Source organism: Gossypium hirsutum, chromosome A08 (assembly GCF_007990345.1).
Source record: "Gossypium hirsutum isolate 1008001.06 chromosome A08, Gossypium_hirsutum_v2.1, whole genome shotgun sequence".
NCBI lineage: Eukaryota > Viridiplantae > Streptophyta > Magnoliopsida > Malvales > Malvaceae > Gossypium > Gossypium hirsutum.
The window spans coordinates 112,942,308-112,969,322 of record NC_053431.1 but is presented as its reverse complement, the minus strand read 5'-3'; the positions used below and the strand labels follow the sequence as shown (position 1 = coordinate 112,969,322).

At 35.0% G+C, this 27,015-nt stretch overlaps 3 protein-coding genes across 4 annotated transcripts; 2 read left to right on the top strand and 1 right to left on the bottom strand.

Moving 5' to 3' along the window:
- The first annotated feature begins 1,765 nt into the window (after positions 1-1,765).
- LOC107920334 (vacuolar protein sorting-associated protein 53 A) lies at positions 1,766-11,921 on the top strand. 2 transcript variants are annotated; one of them, XM_016849994.2, is made up of 25 exons: positions 1,766-1,909; positions 2,282-2,357; positions 2,500-2,594; positions 2,772-2,828; positions 3,053-3,203; positions 3,408-3,478; positions 4,264-4,388; positions 4,966-5,126; positions 5,227-5,368; positions 5,723-5,786; positions 6,370-6,552; positions 6,661-6,702; positions 7,269-7,373; positions 7,464-7,523; positions 7,772-7,849; positions 8,409-8,516; positions 8,611-8,676; positions 9,230-9,307; positions 9,383-9,516; positions 9,599-9,692; positions 9,824-9,901; positions 10,216-10,278; positions 10,926-10,994; positions 11,082-11,177; positions 11,290-11,921. In XM_016849994.2, exons 2-25 carry the CDS (start codon positions 2,309-2,311, stop codon positions 11,593-11,595), a joined length of 2,475 nt encoding a protein of 824 aa, XP_016705483.1. In that variant the 5' UTR covers positions 1,766-1,909; positions 2,282-2,308; the 3' UTR covers positions 11,596-11,921. The 2 variants fall into 2 exon arrangements, with proteins under 2 accessions (XP_016705483.1, XP_016705484.1); XM_016849995.2 differs by having other exon boundaries at positions 1,827-1,978.
- A 1,719-nt stretch (positions 11,922-13,640) lies between these two features.
- Positions 13,641-14,558, top strand: LOC107919920 (protein N-lysine methyltransferase METTL21A). Its single transcript, XM_016849362.2, has one exon. The coding sequence runs from the start codon at positions 13,641-13,643 to the stop codon at positions 14,400-14,402; it is 762 nt and encodes a 253-aa protein (XP_016704851.1). The 3' UTR covers positions 14,403-14,558.
- Positions 14,559-14,772: 214 nt separating this feature from the next.
- Positions 14,773-25,143, bottom strand: LOC107919919 (regulator of nonsense transcripts 1 homolog). The gene is made up of 29 exons (XM_016849361.2): positions 24,619-25,143; positions 23,036-23,287; positions 22,793-22,963; positions 22,626-22,676; positions 22,408-22,500; positions 22,166-22,261; positions 21,937-21,987; positions 21,736-21,854; positions 21,116-21,224; positions 20,892-21,014; positions 20,746-20,817; positions 20,428-20,499; positions 20,274-20,340; positions 19,894-20,036; positions 19,746-19,817; positions 19,525-19,653; positions 19,267-19,422; positions 18,969-19,073; positions 18,794-18,892; positions 18,638-18,715; positions 18,236-18,370; positions 18,003-18,077; positions 17,752-17,866; positions 17,183-17,553; positions 17,018-17,080; positions 16,853-16,924; positions 16,000-16,122; positions 15,800-15,919; positions 14,773-15,576 (listed from the first exon to the last, which is right to left on the bottom strand). The coding sequence occupies exons 1-29, from the start codon at positions 25,132-25,134 to the stop codon at positions 15,442-15,444; spliced, it is 3,783 nt and encodes a 1,260-aa protein (XP_016704850.2). The 5' UTR covers positions 25,135-25,143; the 3' UTR covers positions 14,773-15,441.
- Between the last annotated feature and the right edge of the window lie 1,872 nt (positions 25,144-27,015).

The following is a 27,015-nucleotide window of genomic DNA, read 5'->3' as shown; positions in this document are numbered from 1 at the left end:
CTTATGATACGAAATCCAATTAAAATAAAATCTAGTAAAAAAAATCATAGCATATTTCTCTGTAGCTTTATCAAAATGTGGCATTGGTTAAAATTACACTCAAACATAAACTTATAGTTAATGAATCATCTCAATTAAATTTGATACAAAAATATTATGTAACAATTTTTAATATAATTTTACTTTTCCTTATGATATTATATTTTAATGTTAACAAATTTTTAAGGTGGGAAAAAGAGGCAATGTTTATTTATTCATTTTTAGTCAAAATTGAAAAGTTTATTAATGAAAATCAAAATTACAAAAACATATTAAATGAAACAATAACACCAATCTGCAGTCATTAAGGATCATAGACATATCACGTACAAATACAATTAGAAAAAAAAGAAGGATCAAATACAGCTCACCAACAAACTCATTTAGCAAAACCCTATATAGATACCCTTCCTTTCATAAACATTTCCATCCCAGCTGGATAACAACCAAACCATAACAAATAGTATTGTTACGTACTTATGATCACCAACCTGAGAATCAGACAATATTTAAGTTGCTCACTTGTGATCCGGCTAAGTCTTAGCAGATGGATACACGCAAGCTTTATAGAGAGAAGTCAACAACAGGAGCTCGTTGTCTCAGCTCGCATATACCAAATGAGTTTGTATGTGGGGGCAACGAAGTCCAGCAAGCAACCCAGAGCAATACACGTGTCTTGAATGCATAGAGTTTACCACGTATATAAATATTTGATTGTTTTCTTTAATGAGACACAACGAAAAATTACTCAACAAATATCAAGTCGAATAAAACTCCCATAATTTTTAGTTCTTTTTAAATAATCATTCATCATAGATTTATTTTCCACAAAAATTTCATCTCAATAGCCACACAAAATTTACAGATTACAACCAAAATCAAAGCCAAAACACATGCCAATTGGCTAAGAACACTCCTACAAACATACCACTTGCCAGAAAACATTCACATATGATTTGGCCATGAATGATCTTTCCATCATGAACTTACTTTATTCTAGACCAGTTATAGTCCCTGTCGGAGTTAGAGATTATATGCAATCGACATTGTAATTGGCACAAAAAAGAACTGAAGGTTTAAACCTTGAGATAATTTTCAAATTTTAAAGATGAAAATTGAAAAGAAGATGAATTTGAAAATTGAAAATTTAATATAAGATTTTATTATATCAAATTTAATATTAAAATGGATAAAAATAAAATAATGAAATTAAAAAAATGAGAATGATTTTTTAAAAATAATATTTCTAAATATGGACAGTTTTGCTCTAACTCTTAAATAAGATTATAAACGAATTTTATTATGTTTAAATTTATTTTTTCCACTGATAATAATATTGAAGTTAAATGAATATAATAATTGTTAATTTATAAATCAAATCCATGAATAGACCCATGAACTGGACCCGTAAATTGAATCATAAACCTAACCAATGGAGCCATAACCGAACATATATGAATTTAATAATCCATGAACCAAATTCGCGAGATCAAGAATCCAACTTTCTCAAACCAAACCCATCAAATTGACTTACCTTAAACTAAATGCTAAACCTGGACCAACTCAACTGCCCAGGGAAATTGGTGAGGAAGTTGATAGCATGACCAGAATTGATTTTTGATGGTGAAAGAAGATAAGGAAGGATATGATTAGGCAGTTTGATTTTATGAATGTGTTTCAAATTTTGCAATCTTTTGAAGTAAACTTCATCCGAAGTAGATGGGGTCTATTACTAGACTAAAATGAATGTATTAATAGGCCGACGTGTAACGGGAAACCCAAAAAATATTTAAAATCCAGCCCATAGCTACCAGAACAGAAAAGTCTTTCTCCACTTGGTGTCGGAGATTGGCGATAAAAATTTTCAGCGGTAAGAACGAAATAATAATTTTCTTTCCTTTCTTCAATTTTATTTTATCTCTAGAAAAGTTTCACTCAGGTATCGACTTCATGACACGAAATTTTTTAAATTTGATTTTTAAGGAAGAATTAGTGATTTGTAGATCATTAGCAATCTTGATCTAACGAATTGCATCTGATTTTCATTATAATTTGTATGCTCTCTTTATGTTTTCCTCTAAAGTTTGGAGATTATTGTAATGTTATTCCCGTTTTTCAATTTTAGTTTGAAAAGAATTAACGAAAAAGAACATTTAGCACGTACTTGCTTTTGTTGTTTTTTCCCCTTTTTATTTGGATCCATCTTTGAAGCTTGGCTTAAAACTGTTTCTATGGCTTCCAGGTCGATAGGATCGGAATTTTGGAAGCAATGGACAAAATGAGTACTCTAGAGTACATCAACCAGATGTTTCCCACAGGTAACTGATAAAAAGGATTATTGGAAATCTAAATACGGTTAATTTCAGCAGGATTTGCGATAATTTTAGCCTTAGATATGATCCCGAAGTTATGCAAAATTCTGTAACTGGCATTGATGCTGCACATATTTTTTATGTTCAGAGGCTTCTTTATCTGGCGTTGAGCCACTAATGCAAAAGATACAAAGTGAGATCCGTAGAGTTGATGCTGGAATACTGGCTGCTGTTCGCCAACAGGTTATAAATATTTCTTATTCATTTATGCAGTGTATTTTTTTTATTGGTTTTGCAACTCACTCATGTGAAAGTCAAATGTCAAGAGAATTTATCAAATCTTTCAACTAGGATATATTGCAGTTTGCCTTTGGGAAAGTTGAGGTAACTGTAAAAGGTGACAAGCTATTTTGATTACAGAGTAATTCAGGAACCAAAGCTAAGGAAGATCTTGCTGCTGCTACACATGCTGTGGAGGTTAGCTTGTTTGAATTTTGTAGATGCTATAGATGAGATCCTTCATACTATTTGCATCAATTTTTTCCACATACAAGCAATTCTATAGGTTTTCAGTTGTACTATTGAGAAAATAATTGTTCCTATTCTGATTAGTAGCACGACTTGGAAAAGAATATAAAATTCCTCTCCCCCTTTGGGCCATTTTCCTCTTTCTTTATGAACTCATGGTTTTGTCTGCACAGGAACTAACATATAAAATCCGTGAAATAAAAACAAAAGCTGAGCAAAGTGAGATGATGGTTCAAGAAATATGCCGCGATATCAAGAAGCTGGACTTTGCTAAGAAGCATATAACCTCTACAATTACAGCTCTTCATCGTCTAACCATGCTAGGTCAGTCTTTTTCTTTTTGGGTCTTCTTTATCTGTGCTTGTGTGACACCTGACACCTCACCCAAGTCTTTGCAATTTAATTAGTGATCAGTCATAAAACATGCTTACATAAGACTATGTTGGTTCTAACCTTTGGCTGCCTTCGGTATTTAGGATTTAAAAGAACTTGCTTTTTAATATCAATTCCTTTTCCTTGTCATGGCAGTCTCCGCTGTAGAACAACTTCAATTTATGGCGTCAAAACGACAATATAAGGAGGCAGCTGCCCAGTTAGAGGTATGTCATTTCTGAGTGTATAGTTTGTTCGCCATCTCTTAAGAAGCTACGTGATGTTCTGCCATTGAAAGTACTAAATATCTTATCGGTGATCTACTTGTACTGGCGTCAAAACTATTTCATTTCTTTTGGTTTTTGATTTGAGATTGATTGCTGCAAGAGATGACTGAATATTTATGGTTTTGGTGAAACTAATTCTGGCATGCTTTGATTCATTGGCTGAATCTACAAAGGGCCTTATCATGAGTATAGATAGAACACTTCACTATCTCTTGGCTTGTTCAACTGCATTTGTCCTGTCTTCTGTTTTTGGTGTTTTGGAAGAGTTAAACTTTTTCTTAGGTTTTCAGACTTTTATTAAATGTATAAGGTGGATAAGCTACCCCTCATGTTGAGAATTTTTGCTTAAAAGAAGGACAACCTAAAAACCAAAGTTTTCTGGATGGCACTAGATGAATGCATCAGTCCAGATCTTCTTTGCTTAGAGATGCTTACCTTGATCGACATTGGTTGCTTTAGTTTCCATTAAGCCCTCCCTCTCCCTTTTTTTCTTACTTTTCTCTTAAAAAGTTCTCTTAGTCCCTACTTGTTCTATGGTTTGTTTATGTCGTCTTTTTTACTTAGTAAAATTCTATCTTTGTAATGTTTCATTTAATCATACTATTTATATCCATATAAGGTATCCTTTTTTGCGTTTTGTTTGTTTTCTTTTTCTGAAGTTTGCTTTTCATTCCCTTTAACAAATCTGGTTCATCTTAAGAAGTCAAATTTATCATGCATTTCAGGCTGTAAACCAGCTTTGTAGCCATTTTGAAGCCTACAGGGATATCCCAAAAATCACTGAGCTAAGGGAGAAGTTTAAGAGTATTAAACAAATACTGAAATCTCATGTCTTCTCTGATTTCTCAAGGTAAGTAATATATAAATTTGATGCTGTCCTTTGGTATGAAACTAAAGGTATCTATTTAGAAGCTAATTGCCAATATAGTTCATTGAGACATTGCAAAATCTTAATATTCATGAAGCAATTTCATTAAACTTTAATTAATAGAATTAAACTGGTTCTATATATGTAGAAATGACAAAATATGGAACTTACACATCTGAAAGTCTGCAAGTTCTCAATAAGTATTAAGCAAATGAAATAAAAAAAATTAAATAGAACAAAATTGGCTCTGTATGCATAGAACTATAACTTCTAAAGGTAATTTTTTTACATTATTGCTGAAATTTACTAAAAGGTGATCCTTAATGTTGTTAAATCTTATCTTTTTAAATGTTATTTTGGAAGAATTTCTCATGCTGTAGGGGGTGGTGCCATGGTGGTTTTGGGGGTTTTAGAGAACCTAGAATTCCTTATACTTCTTGAACAATCAAATAAGAATTATTTCTGTGTTTTTATAGTTACAGCTGTTGGTTCTTCCCGCTAAATTAATTATTTAAATATACCTTTTGTATTTTATAAATTTTTGAGGTTTTAATTGCAGCTTAGGAACCGGCAAAGAGTCCGAAGAGACAAATTTGCTGCAGCACTTGTCTGATGCTTGTTTAGTTGTCGATGCCTTGGAGCCATCTGTGAGAGAGGAGTTAGTAAATAACTTTTGCAGCAGAGAGCTTACTTCATATGAACAGATCTTTGAAGGAGCTGGTTTGTGTGGCTCCATCCTCCCATCTTTAATATGGTTTCTATGCATTAAGCTTTCGCAAAGTTTTCATGGTTCTGATTTTTGAATTTTTTCTCTAATTAGAACTAGCTAAACTGGATAAAACGGAACGAAGATATGCATGGATCAAGCGTAGAATGAGAACAAATGAGGAAATATGGAAAATCTTTCCTACCTCTTGGCTTGTTCCTTACCGTCTCTGTATCCAGTTCTGTAAGAAGACAAGGTATGTATTATCTAGGACAGCATAAGTACTTCTAGGATGGTTCAATAACTTATATAATCTTCATTTTTATTTAATTGAAGCAGCAGTTTCAAGCATTTGCAACTTTTCTTTCTTTAAACAATGGTCAAGTTAACATTCTAATTTTTTTTCCAGAAAGATTCTAGAGAACTATTTTCTGGGTAAAGAAATGACAAAAAGAGTTTTTCAACCTCTTTTTTTTTTTTGGAAAAAAGACTTAATGAGATGATGCTGAGTTATACTACAAATGAATTATTGGTTGTCCAAAGTGAGTGGGAAACTGCAGCATACTATCATACATGATTTAAACTTTCTTACTTGGGATTTTGCTTCCAGGAAACAATTGGAGGGGATCCTTGACAACATGAAAGAGAAGCCTGATGTTGCAACGTTGCTGATGGTAAGCTATATTTTCTAGATCTTCGGCAAGAGTCTTGCAAAATAATCAACTCTTCAGTATAAGTAGAAACTGGTATGCTACCTTAGTGTGTTTGATTCCCATTGCTTTTAGTTTGGGTACATTATCAAGGATCAAAGCTCAGTCACTGCATTGTTATTTAGCAGAATTTATTTCTTTTATATTTTCTTTTAATAAAAACAAACTTAATTATAGATGCCATAGTAAACTAGCTCCTGTTATTTATTGTATCTTGCAAATGTGGATTATAGCATGGAATTGTAGTACAAAATTAATGACAGGGAAGAGGACGAGAGAAAAAAGTGTTTTTATTATTTCTCATTATTGCACGAGCTTAGCATATTTCTTTTTTCTGATACAGTTCTGCTGATTATTGTCAATCTCATCCTAGGATAGTTGGACTCAGATGATCAGTATCACATTTCTGTTCATTTTACTTATTTTCTGTTGTTGGAATAACCATAACATGATTTAATTTGGCAAATTTCAATTTCATACTTCCTTACCCGTGAGTTTCTGTCAGCTAGTTTTAATTCTGAAGTTTCTTATGCTTTGAATTTTGCAGGCATTGCAAAGAACTTTAGAATTTGAGGATGAGTTGGCAGAGAAATTTGGTGGTGGTACTCAGAGTAGAGAGATTGGAAATGAAATTGAAGAAATTGGTAGGCAGAATAATAGTCAAAGTGCATCAGATATTCGAAAGAAGTATGAGAAAAAGCTTGCTGCACATCAAGGAAGTGAAAATGAGGTATGCTCCACAGTCCACACAAAGATTACTTCTCTCTGTTATGGAAAAATCCTTCTGCTAGAGAATTACAGAATCATGATTTTTCCTCTTCGGATGTTGTGTTGACAGGAAAAGGATGGAAACAAAGATTTGTCTGCACCTGGAGCTGGGGTAAAATTTTAATCTTCTATAAGATTATCTTTACATATTGTTCGGTCATAGTCAAGTGCTATGCACTAATGGCAGAAACTGTATGTTGGACAATTTGATCACTTTAACGTGTCTTACCCTTAGATCTTCTGCATTTCCTTGAGAAATTGGAAGGTGATTGGTGCCTAAAGAAATTATTTACTGGTTATGTCTACATGTTTTTCTGTAAAATTGCTTTTATTCTGAGGCATGCACGTCATCTAGACTGTCTTTATGGGTCTCATTGAAATGCTGCAGTAACATGTTGCCGTCTATTTCAAATTGGATGAGTGTAATTGCCTACTCAAGGTTGTTTTTCTATATTGTAGTTTGAATATGCTATATCTAAGAAGTTATCTAATTTCACACTTTGAACTTACATTCTGAGAAATCGTATCTGCTTATGATTTTTCTAATTTAGCATATAGGAAAACATATTTTCCATCTGCATTTTTGCATTGTCCATTGCATTACGCCATCGTGTTTGGCTTTTAGCTTTCATCTCGTAATTTTGCTACTGAAATGGTCTTTAACTCATTTCCTGGCAGTTCAACTTCCATGGGATTATTTCATCTTGCTTTGAGCCTCACTTAATTGTATATATAGAATTAGAAGAAAAGACGCTGATGGAGAATCTCGAGAAACTTGTTCAGGTAGTTCAGGCATAATAAGGATCATTCTTCAGTACACACTTTCTGCTAATTTTTGGCGCTCATATTTCATTGACCCATTGTGTATGACAGGAGGAAACATGGGATGTTGAGGAAGGAAGTCAGAATAATGTTCTTTCCAGTAGTATGCAGGTAAGCAACTGCATATTCTGACTTACCTGCATGTTAACACATCATGTCTTCCTAAACAATGCTAAGTATTTTTCTTTTTACAACTCAAGTTGATTGCTTACGTCTTTTTCTAGTTTCCTACAATGGGTACACACTGTTGTTTAGAGAGCAACTATGTGCTTATATTGATTTGCAGATTGTTGCTTAATAATGTATTGCCGGTTATATTTAGTATATTCTTTGTATTGACTTGGTCTTTCCTGTGCTAGTTGTTTCTCATAATCAAGAGAAGCTTAAAGCGATGCAGTGCTCTGACAAAGAGCCAAACTTTATATAATTTGTTCAAGGTATTTTCCTCAAATCTAATCTTGTTTTTTCTTGCATTGCAGTAACATTTATTTTTTCTTGGAATGAAAATAATTTATTCAATAATAATGAAAGCTAGGAAGGCTTCATAAATTCAGATGGATGGACATGTTGATTCCTTGATCTTTGACTTACATTTTGCTTTATTTGACAAGAAAACCCCAACTTATCAAGAAGGCCAACCATATCATTCTTTGAACTACTGAACCAAACATATCTGGTTTTGTCTCCATTACTATCCAATACAAGTTTAATCACCATTCACAATTATGATTTCCACAATTCATGGATGGGTCCTATACATTTGAATGGTGATGATTAGTCTATTTGAAAATAATGGATAAAGCCGCCAAAGATTCAAGATCATTATGTGCATAATTTCCATTGTAGAAGAAAGTTCTGTAGGTGCTTTTTCTGGTTAGATTAAACTCTTACCTGTCAAGAACTATATGCAAGTGATCTTAAGGATCAGAACAAATTATGAGGGAAAAACTTGAGGTGGTTGGTTAATGCAGTCCTAAATAATCTCTCCATCCTCAGGTGTTTCAAAGAGTCCTCAAAGCCTATGCTACAAAGCTTTTTGGGAGACTGCCGAAGGGTGGTACAGGGATTGTTGCTGCAGCCACTGGTATGGATGGGCAGATAAAGGTATAGTCTCAGTGTGATAACCTTTGAGGTGTTTGTGTAAACTCTATGCCAAATGCTAATGTTTTATTTTGCATTTATTGGCAATGTTTGACAGACATCTGACAGGGACGAAAGAGTGATCTGCTATATCGTAAATTCATCTGAATATTGCCATAAAACGGTCAGTTTCTCTAATCATGGCTTCCCTGGTTACCAAATATTGGAATGTACTACTACCATTTTATTCCTTGTGCCTGCTTCTATGTGCATGCCATATCATTTATTCATATCAAAGAATTATGGGTACAATTCGAAGTGAAGGGTATTGGCTTTCTTTGTGATTTACTATGGGTGAATCAGAGCCAGGAGCTTTGATGTCTGTTTTGCTTAGTTTAAGCATCATAAAACTGCTGCATAGCTACTGCATGTGTGAATGATTAGGCAGCAGTCATTAATTTTGATGTAGTTCTGTTTCATCTTCATTCTTCAACTATTTAATGGTATCATAATCTACCAGTTCGTTTTTTTTCCCCTAAACAAGTTAGAATCTTGGTCTCACTGATGTTTGAGGTAGGGTAACTTCACTGCATTGAGCATCATAGCAATATTAAACATTTCAAGCAGGCGGTTGTTGAATATGCTGTTATTCTTATAGACGAACTTAGATTCATGCTTACATTGATAATGAAAACTGATTTTAGAGTTTTAGTAACCCACATCTACTTTTTCGACAGTCTGGTGAACTGGCTGAAAGTGTATCCAAAATCATCGATTCTCAATTCGCAGACCGGGTGGATATGTCTGAAGTGCAGGTATTGCTTACTTCATAACAAATTCATTTTGCAACATTGCTTCTGTTGGTTCTACAAGGTCTTGCTATTTTACAGGATGAATTTTCAGCGGTTATAACCAAATCTTTAGTAACCTTGGTGCATGGCCTGGAAACTAAATTTGATGCTGAAATGGCTGCAATGACCCGTGTTCCATGGGGTACCCTTGAAAGCGTTGGGGACCAATCAGGGTAAGATGCATTCCTTTTTAGATTTTAATTTCACCCAGGCTAGGTTCAACTTTTAAAAGCAATCTCATTGTCTTTGTGGCAGATATGTCAATGGCATAAATATGATCCTTAGCAGTAGCATTCCTGTACTTGGGAGCCTTCTTTCACCTATTTACTTCCAGTTCTTCTTGGACAAGGTAAATACCAGAAAAGAGGGGTCTTGCACTATGTCTCTTAACATGGTTTTCTCTTACTATTTTCCTTTTCTTCTCTCTTTCCTTTTGTAGATATATATTTTGTGCAACTTGCTTATTGCTAATTCTTGCAGCTTGCATCATCGGCTGGCCCCCGGTTCTACATGAATATTTTCAAATGCAAGCAGATATCAGAAACTGGAGCCCAGCAAGTACTTTTCACATATTGTTTCTCTTAGTTTCCTTCTTGCTATTCTTGTGGTTATGTAATACTAATATTGCCATTACCTCTATTACTATATCTATTTTGTGAATATTAGCATACAAGGCAAGGTCAATTGAGATGTTGATACTTAGTTGTTTATGTCTTTGTGGTGTGCGCTAACTTGTTGTACTTATAACGACCGTGTATCAACATTTGAATGTGATTGAATGGCTTCTGATAACAAAAATGGAATTTGGAATAATTGATACCGGAACATTGAAGTATATTAATGTATAAAACTAATGGTATATTGTATTGCAGATGCTGTTGGATACTCAAGCTGTAAAGACAATTCTTTTGGAAATTCCTTCACTTGGTCGACAGGTGAGTTATGCATTCAAATGAATACTCATGATTTCCTGTTCGTCTACTGGTTGTTGCATGTGAATATTCTAGTTATCCAGGTTTAAGGTCTTTTTATTTCCCTTATTTAGCAGTTGAGTGTCACATTTGATGCTGCAGTTAGCTCTTACTGACATAACTCATGGTTTTGCATCTCTGTTTTCGGCAAGGCTGCATCACCTTTTAGTTGTGGAGTGTGCATATTCATGAAATCACGCTTCTCACAGCTCTTATTGAATTCATTTGCTATTTTGAAATTTCAATAATTAATCCACTCTCACTGCGGAAAAAAAGTTGATGTTGGAAAGATGCGTGACATTGTATATTTTATTATTTAAAAGGACACTACTGTATTATGGACCCATTGAAGCGGGCCCTCTGGTCTCTGGTACACAAATTGTAAAGATGTGGTTTATGCTTGAAAACTTATCGTTCAATTGGTTTACACCCCTTCATTTCGGTACTGTATTTGTTTTGCAATTTCAATAATGAAGTTACCTCTGGTATATACGTAAGCATTTGTTTCCATTTGCATTTTCATGATCATCCTTTCTCCTTTTTTGCAAGACAAGGAGAAATTGAGGGTGCAAAAAGGAAAGAACTGATAAATTTTTAACTTCTATTGGCAGACATCTGGTGCTGCTGGCTATTCAAAATTTGTAAGTAGAGAGATGAGCAAAGCTGAAGCACTTTTGAAGGTTTGTGACAAAAAGTCTGGTCAGCTCTTATTCTATCAGGTTATGGCCATCTATCATAATACACCTTTGCTCCTTATCATTACCCAGGTTATACTATCTCCTGTTGATTCGGTTGCGGATACATATCGGGCATTGCTACCAGAGGGAACACCAATGGAGTTTCAGCGAATTCTAGAGCTTAAGGTGAAGTTGACTTTGATTTCAGTTTTAGCTGAATGTCAGCTTGAAGTTCAGTATATCATTAAAATGATTCAATAACTTTTCTAGAGTAAAAACTTAAAAATTTCATGAGCAGGGCCTCAAGAAATCGGACCAACAAAGTATCTTAGATGACTTCAACAAAGGTTCGCCAGCAATCTCACGACCTTCTAGTGCAGCACCAGTTGGGCAATCGATGGCACCAGCCCCACCTGCCAGTACAGTTCCAGCCATTTCAAATCCCGCTTCAGCTGGATTTATTGCTTCTCGGGAAGATGTGCTAACAAGAGCGGCTGCTCTTGGACGTGGTGCTGCGACAACAGGGTTCAAGAGGTTCCTTGCTTTAACCGAAGCTGCCAAGGACCGTAAAGATGGACCTTTCAGAAAGCTCTTCAATGCATGAGTATTGCAAATATTCCTGTGTTATATTCTCTTCTCTTTTTGGTATGTTTCTTTTATAACCTTTTTTCTTCCCCCTCCCCCCCTCTTTTTTTCTTTCATACAATTTTGCATTAGAAAACAAAATGTATTATGATGTCAAAGGTGGAGCAGGAGCAGCATTTATTCTTTTTTTAGTTATGAGCTTTAGTAACAGTAAAAAGAATTCCTAACTCCCAAGATTTTCAACATTGGACAGCGATTTGAAAGGGTTAACAATATTCTCTATGACGCGGCCGATGCTAAAACGCCGTACGCTATCTATGAGACACGGAATAGTTGTTGATTCTAGTGTTGACTGTTGAGTAGGTGTGTTAACATTAAAGTTGTCAAAAGCTCAAGTTCTATTTTAAATTAAAGACTCAAAAATAAAGATTTGAATTTCTACTTTGAGTTCGGTTGAATTTTATTTTTAAATTATTATTTTAAATCAAAATAAGGCTCAAATTGTTCAAATTCAATTCTTCTTTTATATTTAGTAATTAGTAAAAATAAATTTGATTTTGATGTTTTATTTAAAACATACCCAATTTTGAATTTAAATTGAGACTTTTTTTCTTTTTTATTTTGTATTCAAAACTTACTTTTTACTTGTAATCCCTCTCAGAAAAATGTGTTTAAGCACATTTGAATTCAGGTGTTCTTAATTCTAGCAATGATGTACACCTTAATTCTTGTAATAGCAATGATGTCAATTGTGGTAAAGTTCAACTGATAATTTAATTGAGATTTTTTTTATATTAATTAAAACAAAAAAAATAAATAGAATAAGTCCTCAAAGTACTGAGTCAAGTACGAAATCTTCCCCTTCTATTCAAAAAGAAAGAAAAGAGCAATGTCAATTAAATAATTATTTAGATAAATAAGGTAAAATTTGATAATTATGTAGAAAAAAAAGGAGGAACAAGTAGAGGCTAAAGGAATATAGATATCAAATTTTTATTTTAGCTTTTTTAGTTGTATTTTAATTAATTATAATTTGATTCTCGGCGTTTATAATGTTTTCAAATCAATATTTTAACTATAGTAGCCAATGGTGTTAACTATTTTGATTTATTAATGATATTATAAAGTAGAAATCAAATTATGTGAAGTTAAATTACATGGACTGAATATCAAATATAAGAGGTAAAATCAAGGTTTTCAAATTAATTGATTTCGTAGAATGAAATGTGAGAATTGGATTTATATTTTTAAAATATAAAGTATAACGTGTTTCAGGTGTACATTAAATCCGATATAATAAGATGACTTTCTACTTTTCTAAATATTAAAAGTAGTAGCTTATAAAGTTTGATTTTATAAAGGGAATTGTCCCATACTACTATAATAGGATTTTTGGTTGAATTTCCTAGACGCCTATTTGCAAACAAGGAACCAAGGTCCTACTGCCAAATGGTGGGCATCGGAACCAGGCTCTAAATATGGCGCTGCCTCTTCCAAACTTGAAGGGGCATTGTCAGCTTGGCCAATTGCGACCTGCCATCAACCTAACCTTATTAGTAGATCGTTGGATTGTTGGCCCAGGAAAAGAGATTTACTTTTCTTGCCGCAAGCAAGACCCTGGTTAGGGACATGAACCTGCACATGATTGGATTAGGTAATTGTGGGTGTGTGTTTTTGGCTGGTGGAGAATCAAGTATGCTTCATCCCTTCATATTTTGCATGAAAAATATATGGTCATCAATATGTGTTGACGGTAGTGGTTTATTTTCATTAATCCAACGCTTCATATCATTTTGCTGTTTTATGATTTTCATGACAAAGATTCCCCATACCATGCTAGGGTCAATGAAACCACGAGGAACAAACTGTTTGAACAATCAAGCGTGGCCGCCCCACCCCAAGAAAGAAAATCAGAATTAAATTATAAAATTTTTAAAAAAAGTCAAAAATCAATAGTATTTTACTAATTTATAATTTTTCAAAACACATTTTATAAAATTTATCATAACTGTTCTATAGTGGTTGTTTCAAGGATTTCCAAGCATTCAAGAATGAAGATACATAATGGTTACCATCCAAGCATCCAAGAAGAAAGTGGAAGAAAGCCAATATTGTGAGAAACCCGCAACTCCCAACTCTTGTTTATGTAAAGAGAGGAGGCGCATGGGCATAATAAGAGAAATCCCAGTAGCAGAAGCAGCAGCCCACAAAGTTTTGGTTGAAGAATTGGACGATGCCATTGACTCCATCACGGGTCGCCCACTCACCGGCTCATGGGTGTGGGACTCCGCCCTTGTTTTGTCCCGCTGGGTGTCCACCCACCTCAATTTTCAAGGCAAGTCTGTCCTTGAACTCGGAGCTGGTGCTGGTCTCCCTGGCTTGACCGCAGCTCTGCTTGGTGCCACCCGAGTTGTACTCACTGATGTCCAACAGCTCCTCCCAGGCCTCTTAAAGAACGTTGAAGTTAACGGCTTTACAGACAAAGTGGAAGTGAAACAACTGGTTTGGGGATCGGACGACAGTGGAATAACGGAGTCAAGCACGTTTGACATAGTTTTGATGAGCGACGTGTTCTTTGATTCAGAAGATATGATTGGATTGGGTAAGACGCTCAAAAGAGTCTGTGGAGAAGCTACGCAAGTTTGGGCCGCCACAGAAATGAGGCCATGGACTGGTGAATGCCTGGATCAGTTGATGGCTCAAGGCTTCCAAGTGGTTGAGCAAGAAACGAGTCAACTCAGTGTTCATGCAGCAGTACAAGATTCTAATACCTTCTTTGCCATCTTTCAAATCAAGCCAACACTTGCAGAGAATTCCCAGCCTTGACCAGCACCTCTTTTAAATGCATGGTCAGATTCTGCTGCTATTAGTAGTGTCTATAGTTCTTGTGGTTTCTACTACTAAAATTTTAACTTGGTTAGATCCTATTAATTCTGCACCATACATAAAAGTCGTAAAATAAAATTAATTCATGTTTTTCAATTATACATTAACCCATTTATTTCATATAATTTTCAAATTTAACAAACTTACAACATTATACATATAATAATATATTTACCACATCAAAATAACAAATTTTAATTAAAAACTTGAAATTAGACAAAAACAATAAAAGTGAACAATTTAAAGTAATTGAAGTAAAACTCACGCTACAAGCTATATTCTTCGATGAAACATTGAATGCTAAATCTCATCAAGACAAGAGACAACTATTATATCATTAACAATGATGCCAAGTCAAACAAACCCCAATTTCTCACATTTTATATGATAATGTCGACAAGCACTAGAAAAACACTTTCTAACATATCGCCATCATTTGCTAACAATAGTTTAAGAGTAATGTATAATTACATGTCAGGAAGAGCTGAAAGGATCAGGCGATTTTCCCCAGCATGCTGTACAAAAATTTTCACCTGTATCTGCTTTCTCTGTATCATCATCATCATCATCATCATATAATGAATGGGTTTATTTGTCCCAGTAATTCAAACAAACCCACCTGCCCTCATTTTATCATCAAACCCTTTCAACAAAACCTTATCATGTAAATGCTCTCTTTCTTTTTTTTTTCAAAAACAATGCAACACTTCCAAGTAGGTATTTGGGGTTATCCTTTCTTTCTCAGCACTGGATGCACCGCCCGTGTTCAAACAACTCCCCTTAATGATATAATCCTTACTCCAATTATATTTATTCCCCATCAACTGGAATCATCTTACAGGTTACGAACAGGAAGTTAACTGACCTGGCAAACATTTTGCACTTGAGAGAAGGATATATTTGGGCATACAAGGACAGCACAAACCAAGTTGCTGATTGCAAAGACCATAACCCATCAAAGCCAAATACATCTTTATTATTAACCATTATAGCGAAGATTCTGGTTTTGGGAACCCTGGCCCTGCTGTGGTTGCTGCTGTTGAGGAGACTGCAAGTTTAGTGGCTGTGTGTTGTAGTGTGCAAAGGGCTGGGAGTAGAGAGAGTTCATCAAACCCTGCAAATAGATAGCCAAATACTCCCATTTATAATGCAGAAAAGAACTTAACAAGGTCACAAAATGCATGGGCCAAAACTAAATGGTCAGAAAATATGTAACCGTATCTCAATGTGAGATTTTAGACAGATTTAACAAGACCAAGACTACCGCTAGTGGCTTAAATGTACAGGCATTATCAGAAAACTTTATGGTTAGAAAAGGATTATTAAATCCTGCAAACCTGAGACTGAAGCTGGTTGGGATTAGCCGCACCAAAGTGGCTCTGTGATGCATCATCTTGTGAAGGATCATTAAAGCCAGCCTGAGTAAACAGGCCTTGTGATCCATGATTCATGTAGTCCTGTAAAACATAACTTCTTTAGAAAAAAAAAAAAAACAGGGAAAAACATTAGCCAATCACCACACAGCACTTTGAGCAACCTGAGTCATGAAATCATTTCCAGCACCAAAACGAGAATACCCAGCTTGAGAATTCTGGTTTAGGAAGTTCCCTGGAAACCCACTCTGAGCTCCTTGTGAAGCATAATCAACCGCATAGCCACCCTGTGAAGCCAACATAAAAACACATTATCAAGCCAGAAATAAGGAACATTTTTTTCTATATACAGATAATTACAAAATAAAGAGAAACTAATGTGAAAATCTAAATACCTTCAAGCAAACACATCAAGAAGCAACCCACATTATCAAACCGGAAGTCAACCAACAAAAGAAACTTCCTTTTTTTATTACAGAAAATTTCAAAGAGAGTTTAAATATCTTAAGGTGGAGAGTTTAATAGGATATATAAACCACACACAGATAAAGGAAGCCATTTGAGGCTTTTGACAATAAGCCCACCTCTCAACATACCTGACAAAATCAACATATAACAGGCAACCCAAAGCAAAGGGCAAAGAACATAGCTTTGATACAAAGAAACTCAAACCTAACTTCAAAAGCAAGAGAACTTTTAAGGTGGAGAATCTAATAGCCGTATATAAACCACATTTAGGTACAAGAGGTAGGCATATGGGACTTTGACATCTTCAATACCACCTTCATTCTGTAAGGTAGGCCCTAAAGAAACATCTAGCAAATTGCCTTGATAGTTTCTTTCTCTTTCCATACGGTCAAGGCTTGGGCGCTTGGCAGTTTGGCAGTAAGCCACTAGAGCAATCTCCAATAAAATTCAAAGCAAATACCAAGCAACCCCACTTACTGATGTATGACGTACAGGATTGAGAAGATAATATTAATATAATGAAAAATGCTAGAAGTAAACAGCCTCTACCTGTGTTGAAAAATCAGCAATGTTATAAGGAACATGTGAGCCTTGGCTTTTGAAGTCCTCACCCAAGAAGTCCTGTGGGATGGTCAAACAAACCAATTATAAGTTATCAAGAACATTAATTGCAATTATGGAAGAAAATTAGAAGATTCATGCAAGATGATGTACCTGGGACATTCCTCCCATTGAAAATCCATCACGAATTGTCTGGCTTGCCCCTTGGACGGGCATCTATTTCAGATGACAAGCATGGTCAGAATCCCATGATATCAAAGAACATAATAAATGTACAAAACTAAAACCATAATAGAAGAGAAAGGATAAAGTGCTGACATTGTTAACAAATCCAGGTTGAGATAACGGACCACCTACAGATGGCTGGCTATTTGGGTTCTCCAGAGGAGGGAAGTTAAAGGGAGATCCGATAGTACCGACATTTTGCTGTGAGCCTTGCTGATGTGGGAGATGATGGCCAATAGGAGCACTAGCGTTACCCCGACCAACCCCAAAGCCTCGACTTCCTGGTTGAGGGACTTGAGGAACAGCTCCCACTGGTCCATGTACAGCTCCACGGGATGGAATAGCATAAGGCTGAGAAGGAGAGCCCGGAAATGGTGGAAGAGGAACCCGGGGCATTGGGAACCCAGTAGGATGCACTCCAGGCTTATGTGTACCATTGGGTGGACCAGAAGGCATATAAGTACCTGCAGTTACCAACATGAGAAGGCTCACATTATATTATAAGCAGCTAAGAATCACCCTCTTCAACATTAAAAATTCAGTGCCAAAGGCAGACTCTATTGCTATTGTGCATCTCAGTAAAAGAAATATCAGTGGCATGTCTCCGTGCAAATGATATAAATGGCATACAATTTGTAGACTCAAGATGCTCAAGCGCTTACCCCGGGCACGGCTGCTTCTTCTATCAACGTTTGGACTAGATGAGGCATCCCCAAAATTATCATTAGGTAGAATGCCAGGTCCACCACCAAAGAACAGCCTCCGTTCATTGTAGATCTATAAGAAACACAAACATTAATATTCACATCATCCTTGACAACCTCTAAAAACAAAATATCAATTGGGAGGCAAGGAGCAAAAGCTAAAAATTTGAACAGATAACAAGCATTTTCTTTGTATTCCATACACAAACCTTTTTGGGCTTTTGGAATTGAACCATACTCTGCTTCAAGTTATTGAGGGGTCCTTCAACCAGACACTCATTTTCCTACAAACATTAGCAGAAAGGATCAGTGACAAGAACAGCAAGATTCTCTGCAGCACAATTAGCATTAAGCTACCTTTAACATTTACATATGCTATGTACCCAAAAAACGAACATATAATATGCTAATAACCTGCTTTTGAAGAAAAATTGGAAGGTACCTTGTAATGTGTCAATAAACCATTCCACAGAGGCTGTTTGCTAAGAACTTTAGGGTTTCCAAGAATTACAATACCATATCGAGCACGTGTTAGGGCGACATTAAGCCTTCGAGGGTCATTTAGAAAGCCAATACCCTAAAAAATAGATAAAACAGTTAAAACTAGTTCTTCTCATATTTAAAGCAAAGAGAGTCAGAGCAGACTAAAATATAAGCATTAAGCTTAAAACGAACACCATAACTAAAGGTTGATCCAGCAAACAAATGAATAAAATTATGGAGTCAAAAAAACTGAACATTAGATATATACAAGACAGACAGATAATATTCAGTCAGACAGAGAAGTCATTCAAGCATATGCTGCAAGTTTAATTTAAAATCCTGTATCAATATGTTAACCAACCTGATGTTCATTACTTCTCACACAAGAAACAATGATGTAATCCTTTTCCCGTCCTTGGAATGAGTCAACACTTGCAACCTGATGCAAATCCCACAAATTAAATAACAAATAACTATACTATGGTTTTTATTCCTAAAGTTCAAACAAACACATTACCTCAATTTCCTTGTAAAGCTGCTGCCTCAAAGAACCATTTCTTGACATATAGTTCACAATATATGCCCGTTGTCCCTCATAAGGTGTTATGACCCCAATCTGCAATGTATTAAAAATTTTGTTTACAATCTGATATCAATCTGAAAACGAAAAGGAAAAAAGAAGTCTAGATCACCTGACAGGAAAACACTCTCAAGATGGTAACTATCTTTTCAACATTTGCAGCCTCAGTTCGATTGAGATATGATGTTCCACTAGCACTAATCTCCTCTTGTCCCATCTAAAACAAAACTATTTAATTACAAAACATAACCATGAAATAAATAAACTATTAGCAAAATTTATAATATATGATGTTCTTCCCATTTGCACCCACCCTCAGCGCCACAGAGTGATGGATAAAGAAGAATATGAATGGGGGATGAAAAAAAATTGTATGTTGATTGTTACATTGTTACTTAAAGATCCAATACCTGTACATAGAAAAACATGGGACGATTAGGCACAGGCCAAGGGAAATCAATGCCTGATGATTGCCTTTCATTGATTGTCACTCCATTTTGCAATGTGCCTTCATAGAAACTGTTAGAAGGAAACTCTGACAAACATGGGTGCATACGGTATTGAACCTAAAATAGAACAGAAAATTTACCCATCAGATAAATGCTCGTTTTCTATTACAAATCACATCGAAATGAAGGGCAAAACCAGCAAACATACAAGGACATCACCTGCAATCTAATAGGTTTAACACCAAGTAAAACTAGACGTTCAAAAAGAGATTGCGCCAGCCCAGCACGAGCTGCTTTCTTGCACATTATAACAGGACCAAGTTGGCAATGATCACCAACAAGGACAACCTAAAATAAAAATATTAACATTAGAAGAACAAAAAAGAAGCATTCAAGGAGCGCAATAGAATTTATCTCATTAAATTTTTTATCATTCATACCTGCTTCACTCCAAGAACTAAAGGAATGAGACACTCAGGTTCTGTTGCCTGAGTAGACTCATCAATAAGTACCTAAATGAAGGCAAAAGAGTGTCAGTAGGTTTGTTTGTTCAGTGGTTATTAAATATCACATATCTGATGTATTCACCTGGCGGAACCTAAAATTGGCAAGTCTGGGATCTGCAGCCCCAACACAAGTGCAACAAATGACATCAGCACTTTGTGATATTTCCCTCTCTGTTGCTCGCTTCAATGCTTTGTACTTTTTCTCATCACTGCTTGACAACTCACCTGTAAATTTGGGATTAGAATAACAAACATTGTGGCATTTTTAAAATTTTCAATTTCAAGAAATGACTTGCACATTCATCATTACTTTGCAAGTTAATTGAAGGGTTCCTTTTCATCTCAGTATAAGCAGGGTCATGTCCCTGTAAACTCTAACTAAAACTATTTCGATAACAAGAAGAAAAAAAACACCAGCAAACAAGGTTTTTCATCATTGTCAACAGGACAAAGTATCCCAACCTTGTTCATCTTTCAATTGTTGTAACTTATGAAGTTCACTCTTCTCAGATGTATCAAGATGTCGGACCTGCATGCAGAAATTGCAAAAAAGAAATAATGCTATGAACAAAAAACTGTTGAAGAGCTACAGATGGAAGAAATAGACACCACAAACCTGATAATGCAAGGTCAAATGTTCAACAGGAGAACTGACAGCTTCTCTAGACTTTGCACAAAGCCTTACAACCTTCGGACCAAAAAACACATTAGTAACAAGTATGAATTTACAGATAAATACAAGTTAAGCCTTCAAAATACTTAATCATAATTGCCCCGAAAACTAAGACTGATGCATATTATTAGTTAAACCTTCAAGACATTAGAACATAGTTCCCTTGAATCTAATATGATTAATGCATCATAATATACACCTTTGAAGAAATGAACAATTAGCATAACCACGATCTGACTAGAAGAGTTTTAACTTCACTACCTTTAACCCAGTTGTGCTTATCTTTTCAGCTAGCTGATCGACAGCCACATTACTTGGAGCACAGACCAGAACCTGATAAGAGAATCAAATATCAGAAATATAGACAGAACAAAATACGAACTATATGAGAGTCTCAAAGTTGCTACCTGCCCCTGCCCCTGTTTGGCCATGTGATAGACAATGGCGGCAGAAGTCACAGTTTTTCCTGTGCCAGGGGGGCCTTGAATCAAGCTTATAGGCTTCTGAAGAACACTCTTCACTGCAAAAACCTTTCCAACAAAAGAAGGTCAACACAACTCGATAACCAAAAAAGAAATGTTATTTAACAAAATCCATCTACGCAAAGAAAGTGGGAAAAATGGGTCTATACTTGAGATGCATTCAATTCTGGCAGACCAGGTGCACCAAAACGACGAGGCAGTGTATTACGAACCATCTGAACCTCAACTTCATGGCCGAGAAGGTGATGGTAAATATATCTGCAAGAAATTAACAATTACTTACTTGGAAGGGACAAAGACTTCAAGCTCAACAAATGCATGACCTTCGAAATAAATAGGAAAAAAGTTTTGAATGCTAGACACCTAGCTGAAATAAAAGTGGCTATATTTTCCTTGAATAAAGAACAGAAAAACAATTAAGACATGCCATCCAACTGAAAAGTACAGTTTCTTTAGGTTATTGACAGACAGACCTATATTTCAACCCATGCATGGCATATATCTAATCCATCTTAAGATATGTATAAGAAACTATATAAAGAAGGTTATAGTACACAAAGACACTCAAAAGCATCTAGTGACTGGTGTATTGCAAGTTCCCAAAAAACTTTTATTTCTATTATTGACCATTAAGATTGCTACCATGGTACATGTACAAAAGGAAAATACTAACACAAAAAAATTGCAAAGAAAACATATGATGATATCTGACATAACAATCTAGAATAACAAGAAGCAAATGCAAAGAAAACAAAGTGAGCCAACATACCCACTAACACTTGTTTCATCAACTGCAAATGTTTTCATTGCCCCCTGCATTCGGTCAAAACTTGTACTTTTCCATACAAAATCAACGCTAAACCCATGGTTCACATCAATAGGAACTCCCTATACCACAACAAGAACAAATTTTTAAGTACCTCCCCAAAAGCCAAAATCAATCGAGAAAACAAGGAAACATGAGAACTACCTGACTAGCACGAAGCTCAAGTGCAACCTCCTCTTGCGCCGTTAGCTTGATCTGAAACAATAGAAAGATATCTCATAAGTGTGTTCCTCAGGTGCACCAACTGCACAAACCTTGCCAAGGAATACGATAAAATCAGGTTTTCCACAAACAATACACAGAATCGATGTCACATATGTACAAGCACACATCAAAACCAGAACTGAACCACAAACTCACTAAGGACACATACCACATGCCCAACAGCCTGCCACGCTGGATGTGCAGCATCTCCTGAATAACGCAGTCGCAACTCATCACCAGGTACCAGACGGAGTTCATTGTCTTCCTACAGCACCACAACTTTTCTATTAACTTCAAAAATGAAAAGAGACCTTGTCATACAGGGGCAAGTGGGGCATTGACCAAAAACACAATTACATCATGGAATAAATTCAGAGAAGACAATTAATAAAAAAGACTACAGTAACGCACCTTTGGAAAGACAAAATATGCAATTCGTTTCTTGTTTAGCCCGATATCCCAACGAACTGTGACATTGTCCTTGCTTTGAGATTCTTTCATCATCTGGCAAAAAAACGCAAAATATTGATTTAGACATGAAGATTACATTTTAACAAATAATTTAATATCCCATAAACAGTTGAGGGCAGCTGGTTGGACATAAGGAGTGTGAACATGATGATCCATACTTTATCATAGTCAGCTTCAAGCTTAATAAGTGGTGCGAAAACATTTTGATACTGCAAAAGAAACCATCAACATGATTGGTAAACCACATTATAGACTTTATATAACTTCCTGTAATTTCACCAAATAATGCAAAGCCAAATAGTGCAATTGTTGCAAGTGTGGGTACCTGATAAGCATCTTCATACTTCAATGCCACAGGCTGAGGTTCATCATCTACACCAGGCTTCTCAAGATCTTCAAAGGAGGCATCGGGATTTGTCTTCCAAAGCTCTTCCACCTTGTTTATTTGTTGAGCACTTATTTGTCGAGCCCTTAACTGTTCTTGTTCAGAAGGGATCTGCCGAAGTGAAATGTATTAGTAAGTCCTCAAACCGTTAGTTTATTTTCATGTGATTCAAGGAACACCAACCTTAACCAACCACTGCAGAAAGCACCTATCATCAATAAGGGGACACCACTGACTCAAATCCCAATTCATGTCCTTCAAAGCATTGACATTCAAACAAGGTTCTCTACAAAGAAGAACGACAACACTCTCTGTCTTAGCAGATATAAAACCAAGAAGAAAAACATTTCTGCATCCACAGTTGTAGCATTCAAGAATTGTTTCTCCCAAAGGACTATCCTTATGAAGGCAGACTTCCTTGTGTTTGGATCTCACCTAAAAAGGAACAAAAAAAAAACGAACTCAGCAATCAACAACATCCAGTGACTACCCCAACTGCTTTATCCAGCACACTAGTTAATACTTTCAATAATCTCATTCTTAATAACACACACATGTAGTAAAAGCATCTCAGATGATGTTCAACAAAATATGGAAACACAAAACTAAAAGGAACTTTTTCAAACAGAATAACATGGTTAAGTGAAACTGCTTTCCTAGGCAGGCTTGAATGACAAGGTACAAACTGAAAACTTAGTCACAAACATTCAATGTGGTCCCAATTGAGTTAAGCCCATTTTCCTGCAGCATCATTAGTCTGAAGCAAGCAAGAAACAGTTGTTTCTTTGTTCATGTAAAAGCAAACTATTAGATTGCAGTTTGTGTTGTCAGATCTTCTGGGTTAATGAATGCAAGATGGGAAAAGAGAAAACAGACATGCAAAACAAGTAGATGCAACAAAACCTGCATGACTATGAAAGGCAGTTACCTAGCTACAAGAAGATACGATGCTTAAAGTACAAGAAAGAATGGTGCGCATAACATTGGCAACCATCAACAGTGATCCTCAGCCTGTGTAAAGTACAATAAGCAAAACTGATTCCTATAATCAAGCAAAATGGTAATAAATGTTAAAATTCCAACAGGAACAAAAGACAATATCTGGAATGAAGGCCTGACTTCTAATAAATAATAAAGTTTCTGTCTGAAGATATTAAGAGTAACACCTGACTTCTAATTGTCTTATAAGCAAACTCCTTAAATTAAGGGGAAAAACAACAGATCCTATAACAGCCTCAGGAGTGTAACACTAGCTGTAAGAATTTCTTAACAGTCTCAATAGAAACGAAAGTCAAAACATGCTTTCAATCAAAATCCAACATCTCTAATTTTGATTTCAGGATAGCCTATAAGAGGAAGACACTGAATAATGCCATAACTTCATGTGCTTATTCACAATATATGTTGATTTCAGGTTAAGCTTGCCTTTCAAATTTTAGGCAAAATTTTTAGCAGAAATCCCTACTTTAAACTTTCAAAACTGAATCCATAAACCTAGTATGAAACTTAACCGTTTAAAAGCATAAACAATCATATGAATCATCTCCTTTCTCAACCTACATGCATTTTTTTTAAGCTCAACAAAATCCAAAGCCAATACCCTAAAATAAAAGCACCATTCCTAGTAAATGCATTCTCTCCCTAACACATGCCTTCAATATTTCAACCAAGATCACAAACATGCAAATCTACATCAATGTCACGCCCACTAAGCCTTAACCAGTGTATTTTTTTCCTAAAATAAGAACTAAAAGGAGAAAACTTACGAGATGATTAACAATATGCGAGCCGGATGTATTCCCTCTTGAATTACAAAACCACTTCCTACACGAAGGGACATTACAGCGAACCACGCAAGCCGGGTTTGAAACCCCACAATACCGACAAGAGTGCTCGGCGAAATCTCCTTTTCCGTAGTCATACCCGCCATCCTCATCCCCGACTGTCTCCTCAAAATTCAATCCACCGATCCCCGTGGCTAACGCATCGACCACGGCCGCACTATTGCTAATACTATTGCTATGGCTGTTGTTATTGCTCGCTACGCCACGGCCAGCGCCTTTCGAAGCGCTAGAGGGAGAAGAGGAAGCAGCAGTGTCCGAGTGGTGGTCGGAGCCGGATCGTTCGGCGGAGTGGGCGTCGGAGGGTGTCGGCCATGAACGAATCGGATCACGGAAGTCCGTGTACTCGAAATCGGACTCACCTTGGGTGTTGAATTCGAGGAAGGTGTAAGCGTCGGTGGCTGGGTCAGGTTGCGAGGCCGTCTCGAATTGAGAATCCATAGAAGAAAAATTTCAATGCCGAAGCGTTATCTTGAAGATTGAGATTAGGGTTTTTGATGTTTGTTTTCAGAGTTATGGTTAGGGTTTGGTTAAGAAAAATAGTATTAAAAAAATAGAATAATGGAACTGAAAGAAGGAAAGAGGTTAAACCTTTATATAAAAATTCAGTTTGGTGTTATAAGTTACTTTCATATATCAATTTTGTTCCAAAATGGAAATACATATATCACTTTAGAGTTTTGATTAAAATCAGAATTATAGCATCTTATACATTAACAATGTAGTGATAAATCATATTAAAGGAAAACGTAAAACAGAATATAAAATATATATTTTTAAAATTAAAATTTGATTTATCTTAAATTTTTATCTAAACTATAAAAATATAAACTTAATCTAATAGAAAATCCAATTTAATTTTCCTTGTTTGGGTTATAATAATATTATGTGAATTTGTTTTTAGGTAAATTAATATTCGTTTTATAGTTTATATTCGAAATTTATAACATGTTAAGTTTGAAATGCGTCTCATTTTAAAAGTGCAATGCACTTTATTAACCCAATACTTGTTGTTAAGTAAATCACTAATTTAATTAGGTAATTTTTTTAAAAAAAAAAAGAAGAAGAAAAGATTGAACTAATAAATAAAGAGTTAATATTTAGTATGGTACGGGTGGAGGCGATGAGATTGGTCCATGAATTTTCCTCCCTTTTATCGCATTTTGCAGTATATTTTTTAACTGTTAAAAAAATATCATGCATCCCATTTCTTATACATGTTTGTTTTTATATTTTAATATACTCTATTAAGCTTTTGTGATCGTTCTAATTTTACTTATGGAGTCTAAAATTTTCGTTAGTTATGTACCAAATATATATATCTATTAAATATTTTTTGATAAATATATATAAATGTAATTATTTTATACACAGCTTGTGGAGTTTTTTAAAATCTACAATTAAATTTTCACACTCCTAACCTATATATAAAATTTAAAAAACTATATATAAAATAGTTTTCTTTAAAAAAAATTCAATATAGACCTTCACATTACCCTAAAACTATAATTTCTTTTGCATAACTATTTATAAAAGGGTAACTGTTTTATCTACTGCCGCTAGAGGAAAAAAACTCGCAACTTATTATCAATTTGTGGATTTTTTATTAATATAGTTTTTAAAAAAATACTAAAATGGTATAGGGAAAAAAGTAATGGCGAAAATAATATAGATCAGGGTGGTGCCGCCTATGGCAGTGACGTGACCACCCTGAGTCCCACTGATTCTGTCATTTTCTGTTAAAAAGGGAAAAAAAAGTTAAAAACTAAAAGAGGGGTTGTGTGGGTCCCAAAGGCGGCACCAGTTGTGCCTCTGGCATAGGCGACACCGATTTTGCTATACTACATTAAAAAAATATATATCCAACTCAAATACTAATATTTTTTATTGTAATTTAAAATATTTAATAAGTAAAATATTTTGGTTTAAAATATAATATATTTAATATTTTCGGTTTTTTATATAAAAAAACACTAAAATAATACATTTAAAACATTATGTACTAAAATAATATAAAAAATAAAATACGAAAATAGTATATTTTAAAAAATAAAATCCAAAAATATTAAAAATACAAAGAAAGGGCCAAAATTAGGGTTATTTATTAAATTAATATAAAAAACACTAAAGTAATATATTTGAAACATTATGTACTAAAATAATATAAAAAAATAAAATACAAAAATAGTATATTTTTAAAAATAAAATCCGAAAATTTTAAAAATACAAACAAAGAGCCAAAATCAGGGTTATTTACTAAATTAATATAAAAAATACTAAAATAATATATTTGAAACATTATGTACTAAAATAATATAAAAA